The 22670-nt window shown below is 42.7% G+C and overlaps 1 protein-coding gene across 9 annotated transcripts in view; it reads right to left on the reverse strand.

The window, feature by feature from the left end:
• Positions 1 to 22670, reverse strand: part of sox5 (SRY-box transcription factor 5) — a 379139-nt gene that overhangs the window by 194577 nt on the left and 161892 nt on the right. For 7 of the 9 annotated variants that reach the window (XM_048554395.2, XM_048554391.2, XM_048554396.1 and 4 more), the window contains 2 exons: positions 10822 to 10908; positions 7207 to 7379 (listed from right to left, as the gene is read on the reverse strand). In XM_048554395.2, coding sequence (XP_048410352.1) covers positions 7207 to 7379; positions 10822 to 10908 — 260 coding nt within the window. Of the gene's footprint in view, positions 1 to 7206; positions 7380 to 10821; positions 10909 to 11103; positions 11204 to 11314; positions 11849 to 22670 lie in introns of those variants that run through there. The other 2 variants (XM_048554398.2, XM_048554397.1) reach the window with 2 other exon arrangements.

Genomic DNA, 22670 nt, shown 5'->3' on the forward strand with positions numbered 1-22670 from the left:
CAGGGGTACATTGAAAGGCATCATACAAATTAAACCGGAAATACAATTTAATTAGATTAACAAAAGCTTTGCAGGCTGTGCTGGAAGATTAGTCGCAATGAACAATCTTGACTTGCTGACAGATTGCAATTCAGAAGTTGATTGCTAGTTCATCAAAAACAAAAGCTGCCAACCCAATCAAACGATACACAATGATGTGACACAATACTAATTAAATGGAAGTGATTTGATTGTTTACCGGGAACAGTTGTTACATTCATTGCAAATTTTTTTTTGCTTTGTTGCAGATTGCAACAGATTGTTTCAAGGTAAGGCTGGCTTTTAATTACAGTACAATTAAAATAAAAGCAGGCAAACGAGCCAACTGGTGAAATGTGGAATCTACTCACCTCCCATTAAAAACAAACCTTTGATATTTGCAAATGTACAATGAACTGAGGATACGCAATAGGAAACTAAGGTTTTTATTATTAGGTCAAAGACTTTATCATGCTAATTAAAACAATAGACTATTCACACTTTGGACTTTGACCACTTTAAGCAAATTACCCGCAGCGTACTTCATCATTTTAAAGAGTTGTTGTTTATCCTTTCACAGAATTGAGTTAAACATAGCTTAAATGTCTGAGTGTAGTATCTTGTCACAATCTGCGTAAGAAAGCTTTCGATTTGATAATAAAGAGCTAGTTTCCTTCCAAGTATCTCCCATTCTTCAATCAAATGCAAATATCAAAGGTTTGTTGCTTTTTTAGCCACAGTTCTTAGGTGGTACTGTCACCTGAGTGAGAAGCTTATGGGTTCAATTCCCACTCCAGAAAGCTTGAGCCCATAATTGAGGCAGACACGTCAGTGTGGTACTGAAGGAGTTGTACATGGTCGGAGCTGTCTGTCTTTGGGATGAGGTATTAAACAGAGATCCATCCTGCCCTTCTGATAATGACATGGCGAAGGGCGAAGAACAGTGTAGCCAGTGTAAGCACAGTTAACTGAAGAAGGGTCCCAACCCGAAACATCAGCTTTCCTGCTTCTCTGATGCTGCCTGGCCTGCTGTGTTCCTCCAGCTCTATGCTGCATTACCTCTGACTCCAGCATTGACAGTTCTTACTATCTCTAAGTAGCCAGTGTTGCTTGGGCACCCTGAGTTCTCACAGAGGGTGCAGGAGGTTACAGAGACTGTACAGCAAATCCAACGCAAGGATGAGCGTTTTGTATCTGGGGTATTGTGGAACCCAAGAAACAAGGCGAGTCAAGGAGCATAGGAACAAGGTTGGACAGATCTTAGTGCAGGATTAGCTAGGCATTATTGTTGAGTGGATGTCTACAGGAGGTGGACAATGGGATATTACTTTAAGGAATGGAGAACTGAAACAAAACCCAGCAAAAGTCTGGCTTATTGTCTAGTCTGAGAGATGTTAAGATAAACTGTTGGATCTTATTTTATGTATTTTTTATGGAGCTGCTAAGTCAACACTGAGTAGCAACTCTTACTAGCTCATTTTTTTATTTGAAGCAACACAGGTCAACAGTGTAGGTAAGATAATAAAATGTGAGGCTGGATGAACACAGCAGGCCAAGCAGCATCTCAGGAGCACAAAAGCTGATGTTTCAGGCCTAGACCCTTCATCAGAGAGGGGGATGGGGAGAGGGAACTGGAATAAATAGGGAGAGAGGGGGAGGCGGATCGAAGATGGAGAGTAAAGAAGATAGGTGGAGAGAGTGTAGGTGGGGAGGTAGGGAGGGGATAGGTCAGTCCAGGGAAGACGGACAGGTCAAGGAGGTGGGATGAGGTTAGTAGGTAGCTGGGGGTGCGGCTTGGGGTGGGAGGAAGGGATGGGTGAGAGGAAGAACCGGTTAGGGAGGCAGAGACAGGTTGGACTGGTTTTGGGATGCAGTGGGTGGGGGGGAAGAGCTGGGCTGGTTGTGTGGTGCAGTGGGGGGAGGGGACGAACTGGGCTGGTTTAGGGATGCAGTAGGAGAAGGGGAGATTTTGAAACTGGTGAAGTCCACATTGATACCATATGGCTGCAGGGTTCCCAGGCAGAATATGAGTTGCTGTTCCTGCAACCTTCGGGTGGCATCATTGTGGCACTGCAGGAGGCCCATGATGGACATGTCATCTAGAGAATGGGAGGGGGAGTGGAAATGGTTTGCGACTGGGAGGTGCAGTTGTTTGTTGCGGACTGAGCGGAGGTGTTCTGCAAAGCGGTCCCCAAGCCTCCGCTTGGTTTCCCCAATGTAGAGGAAGCCGCACCGGGTACAGTGGATGCAGTATACCACATTGGCAGATGTGCAGGTGAACCTCTGCTTAATGTGGAATGTCATCTTGGGGCCTGGGATGGGGGTGAGGGAGGAGGTGTGGGGACAAGTGTAGCATTTCCTGCGGTTGCAGGGGAAGGTGCCGGGTGTGGTGGGGTTGGAGGGCAGTGTGGAGCAAACAAGGGAGTCACGGAGAGAGTGGTCTCTCCGGAAAGCTGACAGGGGAGGGGATGGAAAAATGTCTTGGGTGGTGGGGTCGGATTGTAAATGGCGGAAGTGTCGGAGGATAATGCGTTGTATCCGGAGGTTGGTAGGGTGGTGTGTGAGAACGAGGGGGATCCCCTTGGGGCGGTTGTGGCGGGGGCGGGGTGTGAGGGATGTGTTGCGGAAAATACGGGAGACGCAGTCAAGGGCGTTCTCGATCACTGTGGGGGGAAAGTTGCGGTCCTTGAAGAACTTGGACATCTGGGATGTGCGGGAGTGGAATGTCTTATCGTGGGAGCAGATGCGGCGGAGGCGGAGGAATTGGGAATAGGGGATGGAATTTTTGCAGGAGGGTGGGTGGGAGGAGGTGTATTCCAGGTAGCTGTGGGAGTCGGTGGGCTTGAAATGGACATCAGTTACAAGCTGGTTGCCTGAGATGGAGACTGAGAGGTCCAGGAAGGTGAGGGATGTGCTGGAGATGGCCCAGGTGAACTGAAGGTTGGGGTGGAAGGTGTTGGTGAAGTGGATGAACTGTTCGAGCTCCTCTGGGGAGCAAGAGGCGGCGCCGATACAGTCATCAATGTACCGGAGGAAGAGGTGGGGTTTGGGGCCTGTGTAGGTGCGGAAGAGGGACTGTTCCACGTAACCTACAAAGAGGCAGGCATAGCTGGGGCCCATGCGGGTGCCCATGGCCACCCCCTTAGTCTGTAGGAAGTGGGAGGAGTCAAAAGAGAAGTTGTTGAGTGTGAGGACGAGTTCAGCTAGGTGGATGAGAGTGTCGGTGGAGGGGGACTGGTCGGGCCTGCGGGACAGGAAGAAGCGGAGGGCCTTGAGGCCATCTCCATGCGGAATGCAGGTGTACAGGGACTGGACGTCCATGGTGAATATGAGGTGTTGGGGGCCAGGGAATTGGAAGTCCTGGAGGAGGTGGAGGGCGTGGGTGGTGTCACGGACGTAGGTGGGGAGTTCCTGGACCAAAGGGGAGAAAATGGAGTCCAGATAGGTGGAGATGAGTTCGGTGGGGCAGGAGCAGGCTGAGACGATGGGTCGACCAGCGCAGGCAGGTTTGTGGATTTTGGGAAGAAGATAGAAACGGGCCGTGCGGGGTTGGGGAACAATGAGGTTGGAGGCTGTGGGTGGTCGGTCCCCTGTGGTGATGAGGTCGTGAATGGTGTTGGAGATGATGGTTTGGTGCTCGGGTGTGGGGTCATGATCGAGGAGGCGGTAGGAGGTGGTGTCGGAGAGTTGGCGTCTGGCCTCGGCGATGTAGAGGTCAGTGCGCCATACTACCACTGCGCCACCCTTGTCTGCGGGTTTGATGGTGAGGTTGGGGTTGGAGCGGAGGGAGCGGAGGGCTGCCCGTTCTGCGGGGGAGAGGTTGGAGTGGGTGAGAGGGGTGGAGAGGTTGAGGCGGTTAATGACAGTGTAGCTATTCATTTGGTTCAGTCAAGATAGCTTTTGGTTCATACTCTGAACAGCCACATCAAGTTACAAAGTCAAATGGACAATTCTCACCAGATTTCTCAGTCGGCCTTATGGCTACCTTTCCAAAAACAAATTTGAAGAACTGCAAGAGATGGGAATTTCTGAAATCTCTTGTATTGATTTATCTCAGGTTCACTTCCCAGCGCTGATTTGACCTAACTCGAACAGATGAAGAACTAACAATTTTGAGATTTCCTGCTCTTGAACCCTCACAAACGGGACTGTGCATGTACAGATATATGCGAACCTATGATCTAAGTGAGAGTCACTGCACAGATTCTCAAGCGATGAACATCCACTGTGTTTGGAAAGCTCCCTCAGCATACAGTTAGCAGAGAGAGGATAAGGGGAGCAAGGCAGGAAGAGAACATTGGAAAACAGTGGGGGGGGGTGAAAAAAAGAGGATGAGGGGCTTCAGGTCAAAGGAGAGGGATTGAGCTGTTCACATTGTTATGTGAGTGGCAAATGTAGACTGTAGAATTTGAATTGTCATCGTTCGATTGTTACACCTGAGACCATTCATGAAAATAAATGGCTTTTAAAAGGAACAAAATGGACCTAAAATGGCTGCAGTGATCATTTGACAAGACAGTTGCAAACTAAGGGAGCCCCTTTTCGAATAAACTAGATTATTATTTTTTATGGATAGCGAAACCAGGCAAATGATTCAGCATTAAGAAATTCACCTTTCTGGTTAAGTTTTTGTTATTCTTTTATTCGATATGTACATCAATGACATGGCTAGTGCTTATTGCTCATCTTAATTAACAGCTAACCACATTGCTCTATATCTATGTTCTCATGTGGGTTAGGTAAGGATGGTAGGTGCCCTTCTTTTAAAAAGGACATTAGTGAACTAAATGTCTTTCCTTTTTATGATAAATAAGTGGTTACATGGCTGCCTTTTATTCCAGTTTCTTTTTTTAAAAAATCTATTAGCTATGGTAAGATTTGAACCCATAATCCCAGAACATTAGTTTGGAGCTCTTCACAACCAATTCAGTGACATTGCCACTCTGCCACTTCCTCCCCCCTCCCCCACCCCAATCAATGTATTGCCACTGAACATATGTGGAGATTAAAATCTTGCCTGTCAGTTAGCCAGCTTGGAAGGACAATGCAGCCAGACTCTGTAATATACACTGACCTACATTTCAACTTTTCAGCAGCAAAGGAGAGAAGGTAAAATGAGTTTGTGACAAAAATCAGGAACATTTTTCTCTCCATGCCTGTTTCTCTCAACTCCCAAAATAATGCCAGTGAAAACGCAACTTGGGAAAACATTCATTGAGAATGTAAAATATCTAATGGCTCTGCCATTGCTGCAGATACAAGTCAACAATTAAAATCGACTGTAGCCTCTGGTTTCAAATTTATGAGAGGACTTTTAAACAGAGCAGTCTTATTTGTCCCCTGTCTGTACCACATTCTTTTACAAAAAGGAGCTTATTTCCTTTCTGTGTGTCATCATTATCTACCAATCTGAAAAAATTAATAAAAGCTCTTCTCTTTCACTCAGGAAAACTTTGTTAATTGGCCTCAAACTTACAAATCAACGAAGTTTAATTGAAGTGGGCATTAGATTTTAAAAAAAAACTTGTCGTGACTGACCACGAGGGGTTTGAGAAAGAATGCAGGGGAGCTAATTCCCCTTTCTTGCCTGGACTCAGCAACATACAGAGCAGAGAAGGTGATAGGGAGATTGATGAGAGATGTTTTGACAGAGTAAAGTGAAAAGGAGGTGTTTACACTGGTAGGAGGACCAATAATGAGAAGGCAAAGAGTTAAGAAAATTTGTGGACACGAGAAGGAAAGAGTGAGATTTTTCTTTTAATTATGCACAGAATTGTGATGATCTGGAACACACTACCTGAAAAGGTGTGTGTAAGGAGATAGCACGAACTGCTGGAAATGCTGAAGTCAGAGTCAATACAGTGTGGAGTATTACAGGAACACAACAGGTCAAGGCAGCATCACAGGAGCAGGAAAGTCAACATTTCAGGAGTGTAGGCCCAAAACATCAAATCTTTTGCTCATCTGATGCTGTCTGACCTGCTGTGTTCATCTAACTCCACACTATATTGAAGATGTGTGTAAGCAAGTTCAACAGAGTTCAATAATTTCAAAAAGGGAGGTTGGTGCGTAATTGAAAAGGATTGATTTGTCAGGTTATGGGTCATGAGTCTCAGAGTTACTCAATAAATCCCAAAGAGCCAGTTGTTACGAAACTATGGCTTTAAGAGGTGCATTTTGTGCTGGGTTTTGTTTTTGGGAGAGGTTTTAAGTCAGAGGTGCTGAACTATCTCTTGAAATCTATTAAACAGCTGTGAAGCCTTGGCGTTTTTTTTAAGTTGGAGCAATAGAAACAGCCTGAATGGGTGGGGTCAAGCTCCCACAGAGCCAGGAGTTTTAGTTTTATGTTTTTAGAAACAGTTGTTGGGGTCTTGAAGTTGGATGTAAAAGCTGCAGTACATTTCCCCCAGCAACTCCCTCTCTCAGAGCTTTCTCTTGATGTTTTCCTCTTGGACTGGAGAATTGCCTGTGAGACAATCTATTTTTCTGAACTTGCCTTTTGCCAAAGATGCGCTTATGGGATGTTACTGTATTAGAATGTTTACTGTTTAGTAGTAAAGTAATCTATTATTCTGTTAGGATTTGTAATAGAGTTAAGTGATTCCATATTCTTCTTTCTTTTGTTGTATGTTAACTATAGCGAAATTTTGTTTAACATTGAGTAGTTTGACCAATTGAGTTGCATTTGGAACACAGCACCTTACATTTGTCTTTAATATAAGAAAAAGTTAGGGTATAGGCTATCTTCTGAATATATTTGTAAGGGGTTTGGTCTGGTTCATAACACAGCACAGGAGCAATGACCTAAATTGCCTTCCTTGTGGTATTATTCTAGGATTTACACCATCTCCCATGAATCAGTGGTATCTTACACCTTAAATTAAATGCTATCAAATTCTAAGCCACAGCATGGTTTGAGAGTATGTACGTTAAACAACTCCCAAGGCAACCTTTTATTACATTTATTATATTGGCTCTGTCATAAAGATCAAGGCTGTTAGGAATAGGTCATGGTGCAAACATCGGCTGATATTCACATCATGTTGGTGTAAGAGGCACCATGTGTTTCCTCTGTAAAACCCTGGGATTTTTCATGAATTCTTAAAATTAAAGACTGTTCTTACAGCATTTTGCTGCTGAGCCTTCCAGCTCCCTGTAAACTGAATTCCTCCATTTACCCGTACTCACTTGTTCCTGCTGCTGCTTGGCTAATTCCATTTGCTGCCTCTGTTTCTCGATCTGTGAAGCTGCGAGTTTCTTCTGTTCATCATGGGCAGCCAGCAACTGTTCGCGCAAGCTTGTCAGCTGATTGATCATCGCCATTAGCTGCCGTTCCTTCTCTGCTAGACTCTCTGGAGTCCCTGTTTAAAACAGAAATCAGCAGCACAGGGCAGAGGGGACAGAGGGTGGAGAAAGGAGAAGAAAAGTGTTTGTGATTGCTGTCACTCTATGGGTAAGTAAGTAAAAGGAAGGCGCTATTGGGAAGCACACAGCATTAGGCCATTCAAAACAACACCTTTGATTACTTATCTCTTGACATATCTGAACTTCTATTAACCATTCAACTCAATACCCTTCGACCACCTAAAACATTAGAATGGCTGGAGGTTTATCCAATGCAGTTGTTCCTCTGGTTAACGTAACCATGACCACAGAAGTTTTTAAAAGACTGGACATTTTTTGAAGCTCTTTTCAAACCAATATATGTTTATGGAAGTGCTGTGCCCCTTTATAATTACACCTGGTCGACAATTTATTTTTGGATGTAAATCTTTTGCTGTTTTAGCCCTTTTTGGCACTTACAATTTTCTTATGTGTTCCAGAACATTTGGAATTATCGTGTTCCACTGCACAAAATTTTTGAAAATGATGCCAATTAACATTCTGTATTGGGAAGTCACAGCAAGCTATTTCTTAAGAGATGTCGTGAAAGAAGATGTACGCATTGGAATCTGAAGTAGGTTCACAGCCCTCAAAAGGTTAATGGAGAATAATTAAAAACATTACAAGAATCTTCATTTTCCATTCAATCCAAGTGATGGAAGTCACCTTCAGTCATGTTATTATCCCTCATCACCACTGCAGCACATGTAGCTGTTTAGCTATCTATTTAATTATCATCAGCTTAAAGGGGTGCTGTCATAAAAAAAACTTCTAGTTTCTTAAATGAAAAGTCAAACCATACTGAAATTAGCACTTTAGTATAGAGTATTGAAAATGCAAAGCAGAGGTCTGTCACATGTGGGAAAGAAAACTTGCATTATATAGCACCTGACACATGTTGCTCAGCATTCACAGAGAATGGAGCATTTTTGAAGTGGGTTGCAGGGAACTGTGGCAGTCAGATCATACACGGCAAGATCTTACAAGAAACCAAGAGAAATCTGGTCTAATAATGGGGCTTCTCCTACTCATTTGTCCCTTCTTCCAAAGTTACAGAGGAATCTCTGTGGAGGTTCACTCCCACCCCATACCTCTCTTCTATTTTTGTGTTTTTTTTCTGTGTGGTTCAGTGAATGGGCCATGAGGGGGCCTTCAGTATTCTTCTTCAAACGGGCTGCAGGGGTCTTTCAGACCTCTCTGCAAGGCAGACTCAGCTCTGGGGTGCAGGGCAGGTGAAAGATGGCACCTCCAACAAAGTAGCACCATCTGCAAAATCACAGGAATGGAGCCATAGCCCACAACCTCCCGACACAGGGGCTAGGTATCTGGCTCAGGACCCCTACCAAAGAATCCACGAGGACCCAGACATTCAGTATTGTGATCTGTTAATAATACGTTCTTGGGATTGTTTCAAAATCACCTTCAACAACAATTTATGCTTATTATATAATATTTTCAATGCAGCGTAACACCCATCTGTGCTTCACAGGGTACATTTAGTAGGGGGAAACCTTGAAACTTAGCCAAAGAGTGAAAATTTTTGGGGAAAATGACAATATTTATCGAAACATAGCCTTTAAGAAATGTCCTAAGAGGCGATTAGGGTGGATGGAAGAGACAGAGAGAAAGTGAGATGATTGCTGAAGGGTTTGTAAAACACATTCGTTCAATGAGAAGGAATTCACAGAAGACACTTAATGCATTTATCCATTATTATAGGTGAGAGTCTTAGAAGACTGGTAAGACCCCAGTCTGATCAATGAGAGGGTAGCAGGTACAGCACTCCATCAGCATCATAGGATCGACATGATTAAAATCAGGCAGGGCATTCCTCAGCCAAGTGCTCTCCACTGACCCCTGTTGATGGCCAATTAGATGGCAGCCAAGTCTGGCTGTGATGCATGCTGCAGTTGAACAGCTGGCCAGCAATGGCTACATCTTGGCAGCTGAGCAGCCGAGCATTTCAAGAGATGGGCAGCTGGAATAGAATGCATGGACATTAGGTTTGTATTTCTTCAAACCTTTCCAAACAATAAGAAATTCGAGTGAGCATGGCTATTTCTTTTACTTGCTTTCACACACAAAAAAGTCCATCTCGCAAGCCAGGAATTTCTGACAATAGCCTTCTTGTGACACCCTTTATATTTCCTGCACATTTCACTCATTCCTGCTTGCCTATCTGGGTACTATTTTGTCAATACCACTCTTGGCTGAATCGCCTAGTGGTGATGGCACAGGAATCTTGGGCAGAGGGCGAGCTGGTCCAGCTTGACCTCACAAGACGGCGCAAGTGAGAACGATTGAGCCCCCTGGAGGGCAACTTCTTCGACAATGGACAATGATTGTAACTGTCACACATTGGAAATCAACCAGTGGCTGCCTCACTGAAGAGCTCAAGCCTTTAGATGTGTGTTTGAAGGGACTGCAAATGTCACAGCTGAAAAAGAAGCCCTTTCATGGCTTTACTGCTGGCTTTCTTTAACCAGTGCACAGAAGTTAGACTACAGTGGTTTGAACTCGGCTCATGTGAGAGTGGTAGTAATGATCTCCAGCAGAACATTACAAAGATACGAGAGATATATTGCTCTTACACACAGGTTTCCCATTGGGTCAAAAGGTGCAACAGAAGTCTCCCAGCTGAGATTTGAAAGGAGACAGCAGTCCCCAGTGAACTCGAACAAAGCAAGTGCAGTACTAAAATGTTAAATGCTTTTAAGGCAACGAGTCCAGTTGACAACTCACTCAAGATAGCATCTCCCTCTGTAAATAAGAAAGGTTTGAGACTTAATGTGTGAGTCAGAGTATTAGATATGGAAAACGATCTCTAAAGCATTAAGCTGATGATGGGTAAATCAGTGGGTGTTTTAGCTTTAAATTTATAACGTTGAGTCTAGACTGTGATGTTCTCAATTTCTTTGCACAATTTGACGTTTTGGTTTTGTTGAGGTCAGAGACAGCAGAACAAACAGGCCATGCAATCTGGAAACAGCACATTATTAAAACATATTTATAAACAGTAACTGTGTTTTTCTTTTAGAGAGAACATTACTGGAATTGGCACTTACTGTCCTCTAATGAGTGCTGACAAGCAGAAACCACAGGTCTCAGACTTGATATATATATATATGTGTGTGTATATATATTAAAAAAAACTAACTTAGTCATCAAAATTGTTGTACAGGACTAAAACTTCCCACATATGCCTTTATTTGGTGTGTAAAATAGAAGATACGAAATTAGGAGACTTGACAGAAATATCTTGTTATTAAAAGATACTTCCAGCCGGCTTCACCGATAGTTTAACTTTCTTCAAAACACACAAGCAAGACAAATAAAAAATAGTCTCGAGAATCATTTCTAACCATTCACAAACAGCGGGGAGAGCGCGCAACAAGAAACTGAATTGATAATTTACCCAACCTTTAATCTCCCCGATATTTCCCGAACCCATGGCTAAAAGCTTGTCCTTCCAGTCTTTTGATAAAAGTTTCTCGATGCTGGGCGTTTCTGAAATGGGGAGAAAAATGTACAGCAAACAGAAAACAAATTAGAGCTGTTTCGTTTGTCACAACAAGAAATGCATTGAAAGTCTTTGTGCATCTTTCCTATCCCGTCTCGCTGCTTGGGTTGAAATGTTTAACAAACAAACAGATAAGAAAATATGTAATCACTTGTTTTTTTGTGCAAAATCAATATCCTTACCACAAAAAGTAATTGTTGTCAAGCAGTACAATACATGACATAGTAGTTACAGGGCAGCGAAATGTAGAGTCACAGAAAACACACATATACACACACACACACACACACAAATCAGAGCATTTCAACAATTTTATAGGACACGTTCAGGACAGAGGCCTAACATAAACACAAACCAACAGCAGATAAGAACCAACCCTATTCAGTTTATTACCGCAGATCAAAGAGTTGAAGGGCGACACGTAAAGCGGGTAAGGACTAGACTGCACGTAGGGACAAGTCCAGTGAAATCACAGTCACTTTATCTGCAACATTCTGATCAACACAGATGCAAGAAGTCCAGGTATCACAAAGCAACATTCCTCATTTATCATGCACAAGAGGAGCTCTGTTTCACCGCTTATCAGCAGACGATTTCACACCGTGCCAATTGCTAGGGCCCCTAACTCCTATGGGTTAACTGCTTGATTCACTGAGCCAACTTTTTCCTCGTTCTTATTCTCCAGCCCCTTTCCTTTGTTTCTTCCAACATTAAATCCCTAAATGGTCCCTGCCCCAGGCGGCAGGACCACGAAGGCAAGATCTGTGAGGAGCTTCTGTAACTCGGACCGCTGGTTAGCTGTTCCTCTACCAGATATTACTAGTGCTGTTTTACAGCTGTCTGGTCGCCACTCCTGCTATCATCTCAACAGGTGCTATTAGACACCCAACAATAACCGAAGCTTTTAAAACGCTGCTCTGACATTGAAATGGAACAACAAATGGCATTTCTCCTCCAGTCAGTCACTCACTGCATAGTAACAGGATTCACGTTTGTTTATCAACATGCTGCAATGTCCCAGTGACAGCCGCTTTTGCTTCTTAAAACATTTTTTTTAAATCTCGAGTGCATTCAACATTAGATTCAACATTAATTAATGTTTTCAAATTTTTTTTTCTTCTGAGTTCTAAACAGTGGCATCTCCCAAAATAAATCGGTGGCACTAACTCTTTTGTGCATGACTGATAGGAACATTGAAAGGGTGGCCAAATTTCCACCCACCCCGCCCGCTCGCCGAGGAATTGTGTTAGCAAGAAGCTAACAGATCACAGGACCGATTTGCAAAGCAAGGCCATTATTCATCAATTTTATGCACCCAAATCAAGAGTTTCCAAAACAAGCTCCACAACCTAATCTAGAGGTATCAGGGTGGAAATTAAAGATTTGCAGGCAAGTCAATCAATGTCATCTTGCGTGTTATTAAATACTACATCAAAAACACTTCATACAATAATTAAAGCACACTTCAGAAACTTAATTAGTTAGAAGCTCCATCTATACACAATCAAAGCAAGATTGATAAAAGAAACATGTTGTCTCATTTTGAAAAGATCAACCAGGTCAGTCCTTGACCACATGGTCTTAATTTGTATCTTAAGAGGTAGCATTCAACATAAGACAGACTGTGTTTAAACAGAAATTCAAAGTACTTGCAGGAGCTTAAGGGAACGAAAGAATGATATAAGAACAAAAATTCCAGCCAGAGCCTATGCTATCAGAATGGACCTGAATAATACAGTAAATAAAAATGGACCAAAGATTCAAAACTCTATTTACACACATTTTATAAACACACACACACACACACAAACATATACAGGCAAACATACATATAAATAGCTACACACACACAAACACATTCAGATTTAAGCATTTTCCATTATCAGGGTTGGAGCTGGTTCACAATAATTTCCTTCTCTTTCCACCTTCACCTCAGTACGTTGCCTGACCCAATCAAAATAAAAAATCATGGCATGGACCACCTTGCTCTTCCCCCTCCTCCCCTACTAGCCACTCACCACCAACCCCAACACCACCACCACCCCCCTCCCAATTATCTCATATTTGTGGAGCTGGTCGTAGGCATTTCACAAATCAGAACAAGTCAACCCCATTTTGTAACAAAAGGGCTACTGTGACAGAGCCAGGCTCAGACATGGTGAAAAGGAGCCCACAGGAAAAAGGCAGGCTCCAGTTTTTAAAGGGTTTTTTTTTCTCTGCTGAGCACAGTCGCTACATTCACTCCACTTGGCAAAGCCAGCTCACTGTTCCTGGCTGGAGCTGTGAACAGGGCTCGGGATTGAATAACCAATTATACAACCACGGCCTGAGTTTATCCAAGGTTTTGCAAATTGTAATAATAGTACAGTATTCCCAAAACGTTTCATCCCCTTCCAGACATGGTGTCATATCCCATCACGCTTAATTTACATTTTACAACATAATATACGTTGAATATCTCACAGCAAAATAATACAATCACTTATTTTTGCTGAACAGGTTTAAGAAACAGTGAGGTTTAGTCTTGGGTCCATTTAAGACCGCATTAATTCAATATTATATTTCCTGTCCATTCCCTTGTTGGTTTAAACTGTAACCTGTGTTAACTGAGGGAAATGCATCACGAGCTTTAATTCTTGCTTTTTTTTCCACAATCAGTCATTCTCAAATGATTTGCATTATTGCAAAAATTGTGCTCCAAATGCTTGTTAGTGATAATCGACATTTTTTATTCCTTTAACTTCGAGATTAACAAATGTCGCTCGTCAAAAAAAAGTACTAAATATTGCCGAAGTGCTGCCCTCACACATGTCTCTTCAAGGGTGAAATTATTTCTCTCGCTGCAAACAATTCTCAAAGCTTCAACTGCAGATTGCAAACTTCCCGGGTCACAGCAATACAGCAGCTTTGCCTGAGAGGGGATACCTTCAACATATGCCAGTTGTGCCAGTGTACTAGGCGTCATCACCCAACCAAGCAAAATGGAATCTTACTCCACAAAATGGACCATTTGACCCATCAAGCTTGTGCTGGCTTTTCAAAAGAGTTGTCCAATCTAGTCCCAGGCTTCTCTCCATTATCCTGCATATTAGCTCTCTTCAAGTATCTGTCCAGTGGCCGTTTGAAAATCCCAATTCATAACAACTGGCTGTTTGGAGATAGCTCTCCTCATTTCCCCTCTAGTTTTCTTGCCAATTATTCTAAATCTGTGGTCTGTAGTTACCAGCCCAGAGGAAAGAGCGTTTCCTGAGTCAGTCAATCAACATCCATCATCATTAATGACACCTCTATTAGCCCTTCCCTGTTGGAAAGAGAACAATACCAGTTTCTCCAATCTCTCCACGTCATTAAAGTCCCTCATCCCTTTTATTTTTCTCATAAATCTCCTCCATACCATCTGCAAGACCTTGGCCTCCTTGTTGAAGTGGGGTGCCCAGTTTTAGACACATTACTGCACAGATGCCTAACCAGTGATTTGTTCAGGTTCAGCCTGACTTTTTTATTTTTGTATTTAATGACACGTTAATAAAACCCTTCAATATATTCTCTTAACCTCTTTGTTGACTTGTCAGGCTATCTGTTAAAGTTTTGTGAATATGACCTCCTAGATATCTTTGCTCCTACAGTCCATCAAAATAACACAATTAACGTCATACTGCTTCACCATTTAGAATCATAGAATCCCCAGAGTGCGGAAGCAGGCCATTCAGTCCATCAGATCCACACTGACCCTCCAAACAGCATCCCATCCAGATGCATCCCCCTAGCCTATCCCCACATTCCCCATGGCTAACCCACCTACCCTACACATCCCCGAACATGATGGGCAATTTAGCATGGCCAATCCACCCTAACCTGCATATCTTTTAGACTGTGGGAGGAAACCAGAGCACCCAGCAGAAACCTACGCAGACACAGGGAGAATGTGCAAACTCCACATGGACTGTCACCTGAGTGTGGAATCAAATGATGTGAGGCAGCAGTGTTAAGCACTGAGCTACTGTGCCATCCAAAAGTTCATCATTTCTCTTATCTCCATTACATTGTTGAAAATTTTAAGGTCTCATTCATGAAATGCAAGTGTCTCCTTTCCATTTGCAAGTTATGGCATTTTGCAATCTGAATATCATGCAAGAAAAGGAGTGAACTTGAATTTACATGAACACCTTTCACGACCACAAGATGCTCCAAAGCACTTTGTCATCAATGAACTGTCTTTATAAAGAGTGGTCACTGTCACAATGTAGGACAAACACCAGGAAATTTGCATACGGTAAGCTCCCTTGCGTGCAAAGTGAGAATGATCTGATAATGTGCTCTTCAACAGTGATAGCCAGAGGACAAATATCATCCACTTTTTACGCCTTGTGGCATCTACAAGAGAAGGCAGTCAGGATATTGATTCAATGTCTTATCTAAGATACAGATACAACACTTCCCGTAATGGGCTATGGTGACCAGCCAGATGGTGTGCTCATGTCTCCATGCAGGACTTCTGACTAAAAGACAAAAGCATTAACTGAGCAAAGGATGAGACAGCATACAGAACCATTGCATAATGAAAATCTAGATCTTCCTACAGGTGAAAAACCTTACCACCCACTAATACATTCTTCTTGCCAATCTCCCTCTCAACCTTTTGCATGGTGACCCTCAGGTTAAATCACCATCCGTCATCTCTCTCTCTCTCTGTAATGAAACAGCAGCCGTATAGTCTGAGGAGACTATGGTTAACTTCACTTACCAATCCTATGCAGAAAGAGGTATTAAAGTGATAGATGATAGCATGTACTAAACATTTTAAAGACAGAAGAACATTCCCCTTTGAAATCCAATCTCCCATCCATTGCCTAGCAGAATCTCTATCACTAGTAAATTCAGAGCTGATGATTCTGATCTATGTAGTGGATATAAAGATCAAAATACGAATTGAGCAAAACAATAGGCATGCAGATTTAACACTAACCATTGCTATTTTAGTAACAGCCAGGAGGAAAGTTCAGGAGTTCATGCCTCTATGCTAGATAATGACCGCTAATATTTACGTGATAAATCTGAGTTGGTACGGCAATTTCCACTTTGACAAGCAAATTGCAGCTAGAGGTGTGCATGGTGGTAGTTGATGCTCCAGCTTTCTTTCTATGACATAGCTGACCAGGAGTCTCCTGTTCTTATTCCCTTGTATTGTTATGCATGTTGGCCTGTTTGGCCACATTATGAATTGGACCTTCCATGGTCATCGAATCCTTGTGTGGGACTTGAACCAGAAGCTTCTAAGTTAGAGACAGGAATGCTAACCGATGTGTCACAAGTCCTCCAGCGCTTTATATAGCCTTGTTACAATGGAAAATTCTGAGATGTCTATCAGAAACTGACAGAAAGAAGGACCTCAAAAAAGCTGACTACGTGCTTGGGTTTTGAGGAGCTCTTGAAGGACAGAAGGAAGGGGCACAGAAACGGAAGAGGTTGAAAGGATTAAGCAAAGGAACTTCAGAACACAAAGCCAAGAAGGCCAGAGGGAGGAGAATGCACAAGAGGCCAGAGTTGGAGATGACAGCAGAAAGACTACAAGTAACAGCAGTGTCATCACAGGGACTGGAAAGAAAAGGTTAGTGATCGATCAAATAAAACTCAGAAGACAGAATTCCAAATACAATCAACAGCTCCAAAGTGTTTGTTTATTTGTAGATACATTCTATTTTGCTCAAAAAACACACAACTTGTAGTACAGTCACTGTGGCATCTTATAAATTCCAGATTTTGGGATAAAACTAGCTTGATTTCAGGTTAAAACTCTGAGACAGATTCTACACAAAGCCTCGCATTTACAATTTAGCATTTGCCCTGAGACGGCACCTTTTAAATATTCCTATGGCTCTCCTTAATTGTCATGATGTCACAGCACTGACATTAACTTACACACAGTCTAACACTCCTGGTCACCTGCAGAGGCTTATCATCTGACACTCCGGTCACATCAGTTGTATCATCTTTTGATCTCCCTGCCCCTGATCTCTCTACCTATAAACTCTTTGCATGTGTGCCCTGCTCTTTTGTGGCACCTGACAAAGGGGCTGAACTCCGAAAGCTTGTGTGAGTCCAAACAAACCTGTTGGACTGTAACCGGGTGTCTTGTGACTTCTGGCACTAGACAACTGGACCAAGTGGAGGTGTGGTGAATTAGAATCAGGGAGAATTCAGGGATCCCAGGGGCTATTTGCTTCTGTGACTAGTAAGTACTGCATCAGATGACGTGAAGGGCATGCACCTCTCCCGAAGCAATATTCGAGCTTAACAGTTCCATTTAGAAAATATCCAGATAACTGAAGCGGCGAGGAAAATATCACTTTGATTAAAAGCCAAGTTTGGCACTTCAGATAACAATTGTACTTGTGTAGCTAGCTGCTTTGTGTATCATACTGTTTTAAATTGGCTTTGTATTGCTGGTGATTATGTGTTTCTCTTTTCCTGTTGCTTTTGTCAAGGAATTTTGACAGAAAATTTCAGATTCATTTAATCAGTATGCACAAAGTGAGCCCTGCGTGTATCAACAGAACAGTCTAATACGAATTTATCCCCCTTTACAAAATTTATTTTAAATATATGCAAATAAAACAACAGAAAGAGATCAGGGGAGCAGGTTATTCCTGCCTTATATTCACAAGTCTACCATTGTGAAACATTATTACTCCTCAACTATGATCCTGCTCTCTCTCAGGTCACAGTGTCAGTATCAAAACTCTGTGGGTTCATTACTGCATCAGACATTGTGCCTGACCCTACCTGGACTGATTGCCACAACACTAGCAGCTCTTGCAGGCCTTTTTCACTCCAAACAAGTTTTTTTTAATTAAAGGGACATTTCGAAGGCCTCTTTTCACCATGGGTCCCAATTCAATTAAACAAGCTGTTTGAATTTGTCTGGTAATGTGATGTTTCATTTCCCTCTTCCACTCATAATAAAGCAGAGTAAATCAGCAATAGTTTGGAACGGTTGCTGATGGATGAACAACTTGGCTTTATATCGCTCTTTAGTGCAGCTTAACAAGGCACTTTGCAGGAAGATAATCAGACAAAGATCACATAACAAGCCAAACAAAGAGAAGGTGACCAAAACCCTAGTCACGGAAATCAGCTTTATCTCTCTCTCTCTCTCTGTCCAGAAATATTATCACACACAACTGACTGTCGTCCCACCTCCAAAATCCCACCGTGACACTTTTTTGCTTCGTTTTAAATTAATAACCACCACCAGTAAAAACACCTGTGTAGCCAATCCAATATTTACATGCAAAGCCCATTATGGATTCAGCAAGCCATGAGAGGTGAAGTGGACGTAGGGAGGGCGGTGGGGGGGGGGGGGTCTAAATTAAAATGGAGTTGATGGGGGAAAATAAAACAGTGTATCCCCCGCAGTGCCTCTCTAAAGGCATCGAGAGCACTGATGGACACTGGGTGCTTGCTCCCTCTCCAAGGAGACCCAGGCATGACCATAGCAACAGAAGAGGAGCAGACGGTTGGCAGAGATGGGCCCCTTCTGTAAATTGCTGCCTGGACCTGTTATAGCCAGCTTGGCAAGGCACAGGTACAGACCCACAAGGATGCCCTCCAATTGCGCTCCCAAACCAGGCACCCAAAGCTCACACAAGTATTGGGCTGAAGTGCAACCAAAAGCATAACAAAAGATTTCTCAAAAATAACTAAAAAGGGAGTGCAGATGCCCACAACAAATATATACCTGGTCCTCAGACCTCACAGTGCGACAAAGCCTGGAGTCTATGAACTGCTGCAACTGTGTGCCACTGCCTCCATGCCAGGTCCCTGAGGGAGAGAAGGAGGACTCCCGCATAGAGAACCCTCCACTGGGGAACCCAACACCCAGCGCTCAGTCGGCACAGCAAGGCTTTTAACCACCTTCTTTAAGGAAGGGGTGGGGGGAAGAGTTTGGGAAAGGAATCCCAGAAATGAAGTTCCAGGTGGCTGAAGGGATAGCCTACAATGGTGGGTAAAGGAAGGGAAGAATGCACAAGGGGTCAGAGCTAGAACAACTCACCAATGCCAACAGGAAGTCACCAACTTATTATCTTAAGTGTGGCACATTGTCACTTAATGTATATTTAGTGACCACCATTGGTGATCCATGGATGGGGTGTTGAGAATAGGAGCGCCTATCTGTGGTCAGTTGGCCACATGCAACCATTGGCACTTGTCTAGATTACAAAACCAAGGCAATGCCATTCCATTGGCATTTAATTTGTAATCACTGATTTGTTCTGTCGGAATCTTTTGGCCTTTTTCCAGGCATGGACTATTTTCTAAATGGTGAGAAAATTCCTAAAGCAGAAGTACAAAGGGATCTGGGTGTGTTGGTCCAGGATTCTCTAAAAGTTAACTTGCAGGTAGAGTCCGTGATTAAGAAAGCGAATGTAATATTGTCGTTTATCTCAAGAGGGCTGGAATATAAAAGCAGTGATGTGCTTCTGAGGCTTTATAAAGCTCTAGTTAGGCCCCATTTAGAATACTGTGTCCCCAATTTTGGGCACCACACCTCAGGACGGACATACTAGCCCTGGAGCATGTCCAGCGGAGATTCACATGAATGATCCCTGGAATGGTAGGTTTAATGTATGATGAACGGCTAAGGATCCTGGGATTGTACTCATCAGAGTTTAGAAGGTTGAGGGGAGATCTAATAGAAACTTACAAAATAATGTATGGCTTAGAAGGGGTGGATGCTGGAAAGTTGTTTCCATTAGGTGGGGAGACTAGGACCATGGACACAGCTTTAAAATTAGAGGGGGGTAAATTTAAAACTGAAATGAGATGACATTTCTTCAGCCAGAGAGTGGTGGGTTTGTGGAATTCATTGCCACGGAGTGCAGTGGAGGCCGGGACGTTGGATGCCTTCAAGGCAGAGATCAACAAATTCTTGATCTCACAAGAAATCAAGGGCTACGGGGGGAGTGCAGGGAAGTGGAGTTGAAATGCCCATCGGCCATGATTTAAATAGTGGAGTGGGCTCGATGGGCCGAATGGCCTTACTTCCACTCCTATGTTTTATGGTCTTAAAATTCAATCATAGGACATGGGCATCACTGGCTGGTCACATTTATTGCCCGTCCCTAGTTGCCCTTGAGAAGGTGGTGGCTATCTGCCTTTTTGGATCAGGATAGTCCACCTGCTCTAGGTTGACCCACAATGCTCTTCAGGAGGGAATGGCAGGAATTTGGCCCATTGACAAATTTCCCTGTCTTGGAAGGGAATTTGCAGGTTGTGGTGTTCCCACGCATCTGCTGCCATTGTCCTTTTAGGTGGAAGTGGTTATGGATTTGGAAGGTGCAGTCGAAGGATCTTTGAGGAATTTCTGCAGTGCATCTTATAGGTGGTGCACACTGATACTACTGAGCATCAGTGATGGAGGGAGTGGAGAGTTTGTGGATGTGGTGCCAATCAAGTGGGCTGCTTTGTCCTGGGTGGTATCAAGAGGTTTGGAAATCACGGTGATAATAACATTACATTATTGGTGGGCAAATGCCAAATCATCAATAAAATGTTAGTAGTCATTGCCAAAGGCATATGCAAATGCCTCCTTTATATTGGCTTAGTAATGCTGGTGACTATGTGTCTCCTTGCACTTATCATAGATATATGTACATGTCAACATTTATGTAACTATCTTTAAGTCATACAATTGTTATGCAAAGGGAAACATGTCTGGCTGAATGATAGATACAAACGGTGAGAGTGCAGGTATGGAGTGATTCAAGATGGAATATTAAATTGTGAAATTTCTAACAAGATTCCAAAACAGAGACAGCAACCTTGCCCTGATGAGGGGTAAAATAACCTGTGGAAAGAATATTTCAATGACAAATCAGGCAACCTACGGAACAAGGTCCTTTGAGAGTTGGTGGAAGTAGTTAGGATTAATTAATTCAAATATAAATTAGGTAGGTTGCTTTCAGGAAATAATGTACTGAGATACAATATGCAAGTGATTGAAACATGATATGTGGTCGATATCACATATTTGAGAGGAACAGGTGACTTTGGATCTCTGGTTCCTAAGCTGCACGAGTAGGGTTTTCCTTATCTTATTTCTGGGTTTGATGTGGACTAATTGATAGAATAATTGATTGCTACGATCTGTCAACAACTTCATTATTCTTGTATCATATGACTCCCAGGATGGTAGAATGTGAACAAGAAAGACTTTGAACATTTTTTAATCAACTAGCTGTTTCCACAAAGCTTGAAGAACCCAGACTTTAGCCTTTTTTGTACAATGTCACATATTTCAGCCATCTAACACAGCTCGGTGCAAATGGAAGGTGCCTTTTATTTAAGAAAATGCCTAACTAGTTGGCAGAAGGAAAAACAATCTCACAGGAGCTTTGTAGAACAGGGATAACCTTTTGATAAAACTGGATGCTTGGAGACTAGAATATTTTTTTCAACTGAAATGGTGCAAAGAACAAGGTAATGTTTTGTTACAGCAAATTAGTTTATCGCTGTTTCAAGTTTAGACTTTTCTCTCTTCTCTTACTTCCCCTTTCACTGCAAGTCATCCCTTCCTAAACAAACAAATAAATAGAACTCAAAATATCAGACTCGACGCCTGATCGAGTTTAATAATTTTGGTCATTTTCAGTAACTTCTTTCTGACTTGAGTTTTGATGGTCTGCTATTTGGAATCCAATTCCAAGAGTTTATGTTTCCAGGAATCCCAGTTTTTACAGTTGGCCACCCATTCCAAAAAGAATGGGGTAAACAGGATGTAAATCAGAGGGTGTTCAGAAACAAAATTGCCCCCTGCTCCATGCCTCCAAAATAAAAAGCAATCCAACATGCTCTCGTGTTGGTTTGCAAGAATTCCAATAACCTAGAATGGATGCTTATCGTGGGAAGGAATTTTGAGGAGATACACAAAGGATAATAGTAACCAAAGAACTATTAAACTTTTGTGTCGATTCAGTTGGATCAAGTTTCATTCACATTTTGAAGTGTAGTTACTGCTGTAAGATATCATTGGAATCAATTTGTGCACAGCAAGTTCCCGCAAACAGCTATAAAGATTTAAACTTTTGCTTTTGTGTGTTGACGGTTGAGGAATAAATATTGGCCAGGATATTAACAGAGCTTTTAAATAACACCAAGGAATTTCTTACAGTCCTCAACTCAATGATACAACAGACCATTCTCCCTTACTACTGCACTGAGATGCCAGCCTATAATACATGCTCCTATCTCTAGAGCTGGGCTTGACCCATGACCAGACTCACCAATGAAAGTGCTACCAGTGAGCCAAGACTGACAGCAGTTCTTCATTGACTTTTCTCCTATTGTCGAGCCAGACACTGTTATTGTACTTTGAGATTTACACCACGGCACTAATTAAACCAAAGTTGGCAAAAAAAGGATCGGCATATGGCACTTAAAATGGCATGCCTCAGGTTTAGTTCTATGTGTGATTATTTGACATCCTTATAGCACTATTCCTGCTGCCAAAACAAAACAGCTCCTGAATCTGGGAGACCAACAAGGCTGATTGTTCAGGGCGGTTACACATTGACCAACAGTGAACTGCTATGCAAGTAGAACAGATTGATAAATATTTCAGATCTCCTTTGCTGTTGATGAAATCTTTTATGTTAAGCATCGCAAGGCTGTAATTGTGTCAGGAAATGCAAATTCCCTGTGCATGACACCAGACTTTAAACTGCATTTAGAGGCAGCTTTCGGAGTTATT

The sequence above is a fragment of the Stegostoma tigrinum genome, chromosome 25, assembly GCF_030684315.1.
Source record: "Stegostoma tigrinum isolate sSteTig4 chromosome 25, sSteTig4.hap1, whole genome shotgun sequence".
Classification (NCBI taxonomy): Eukaryota; Metazoa; Chordata; class Chondrichthyes; order Orectolobiformes; family Stegostomatidae; genus Stegostoma; species Stegostoma tigrinum.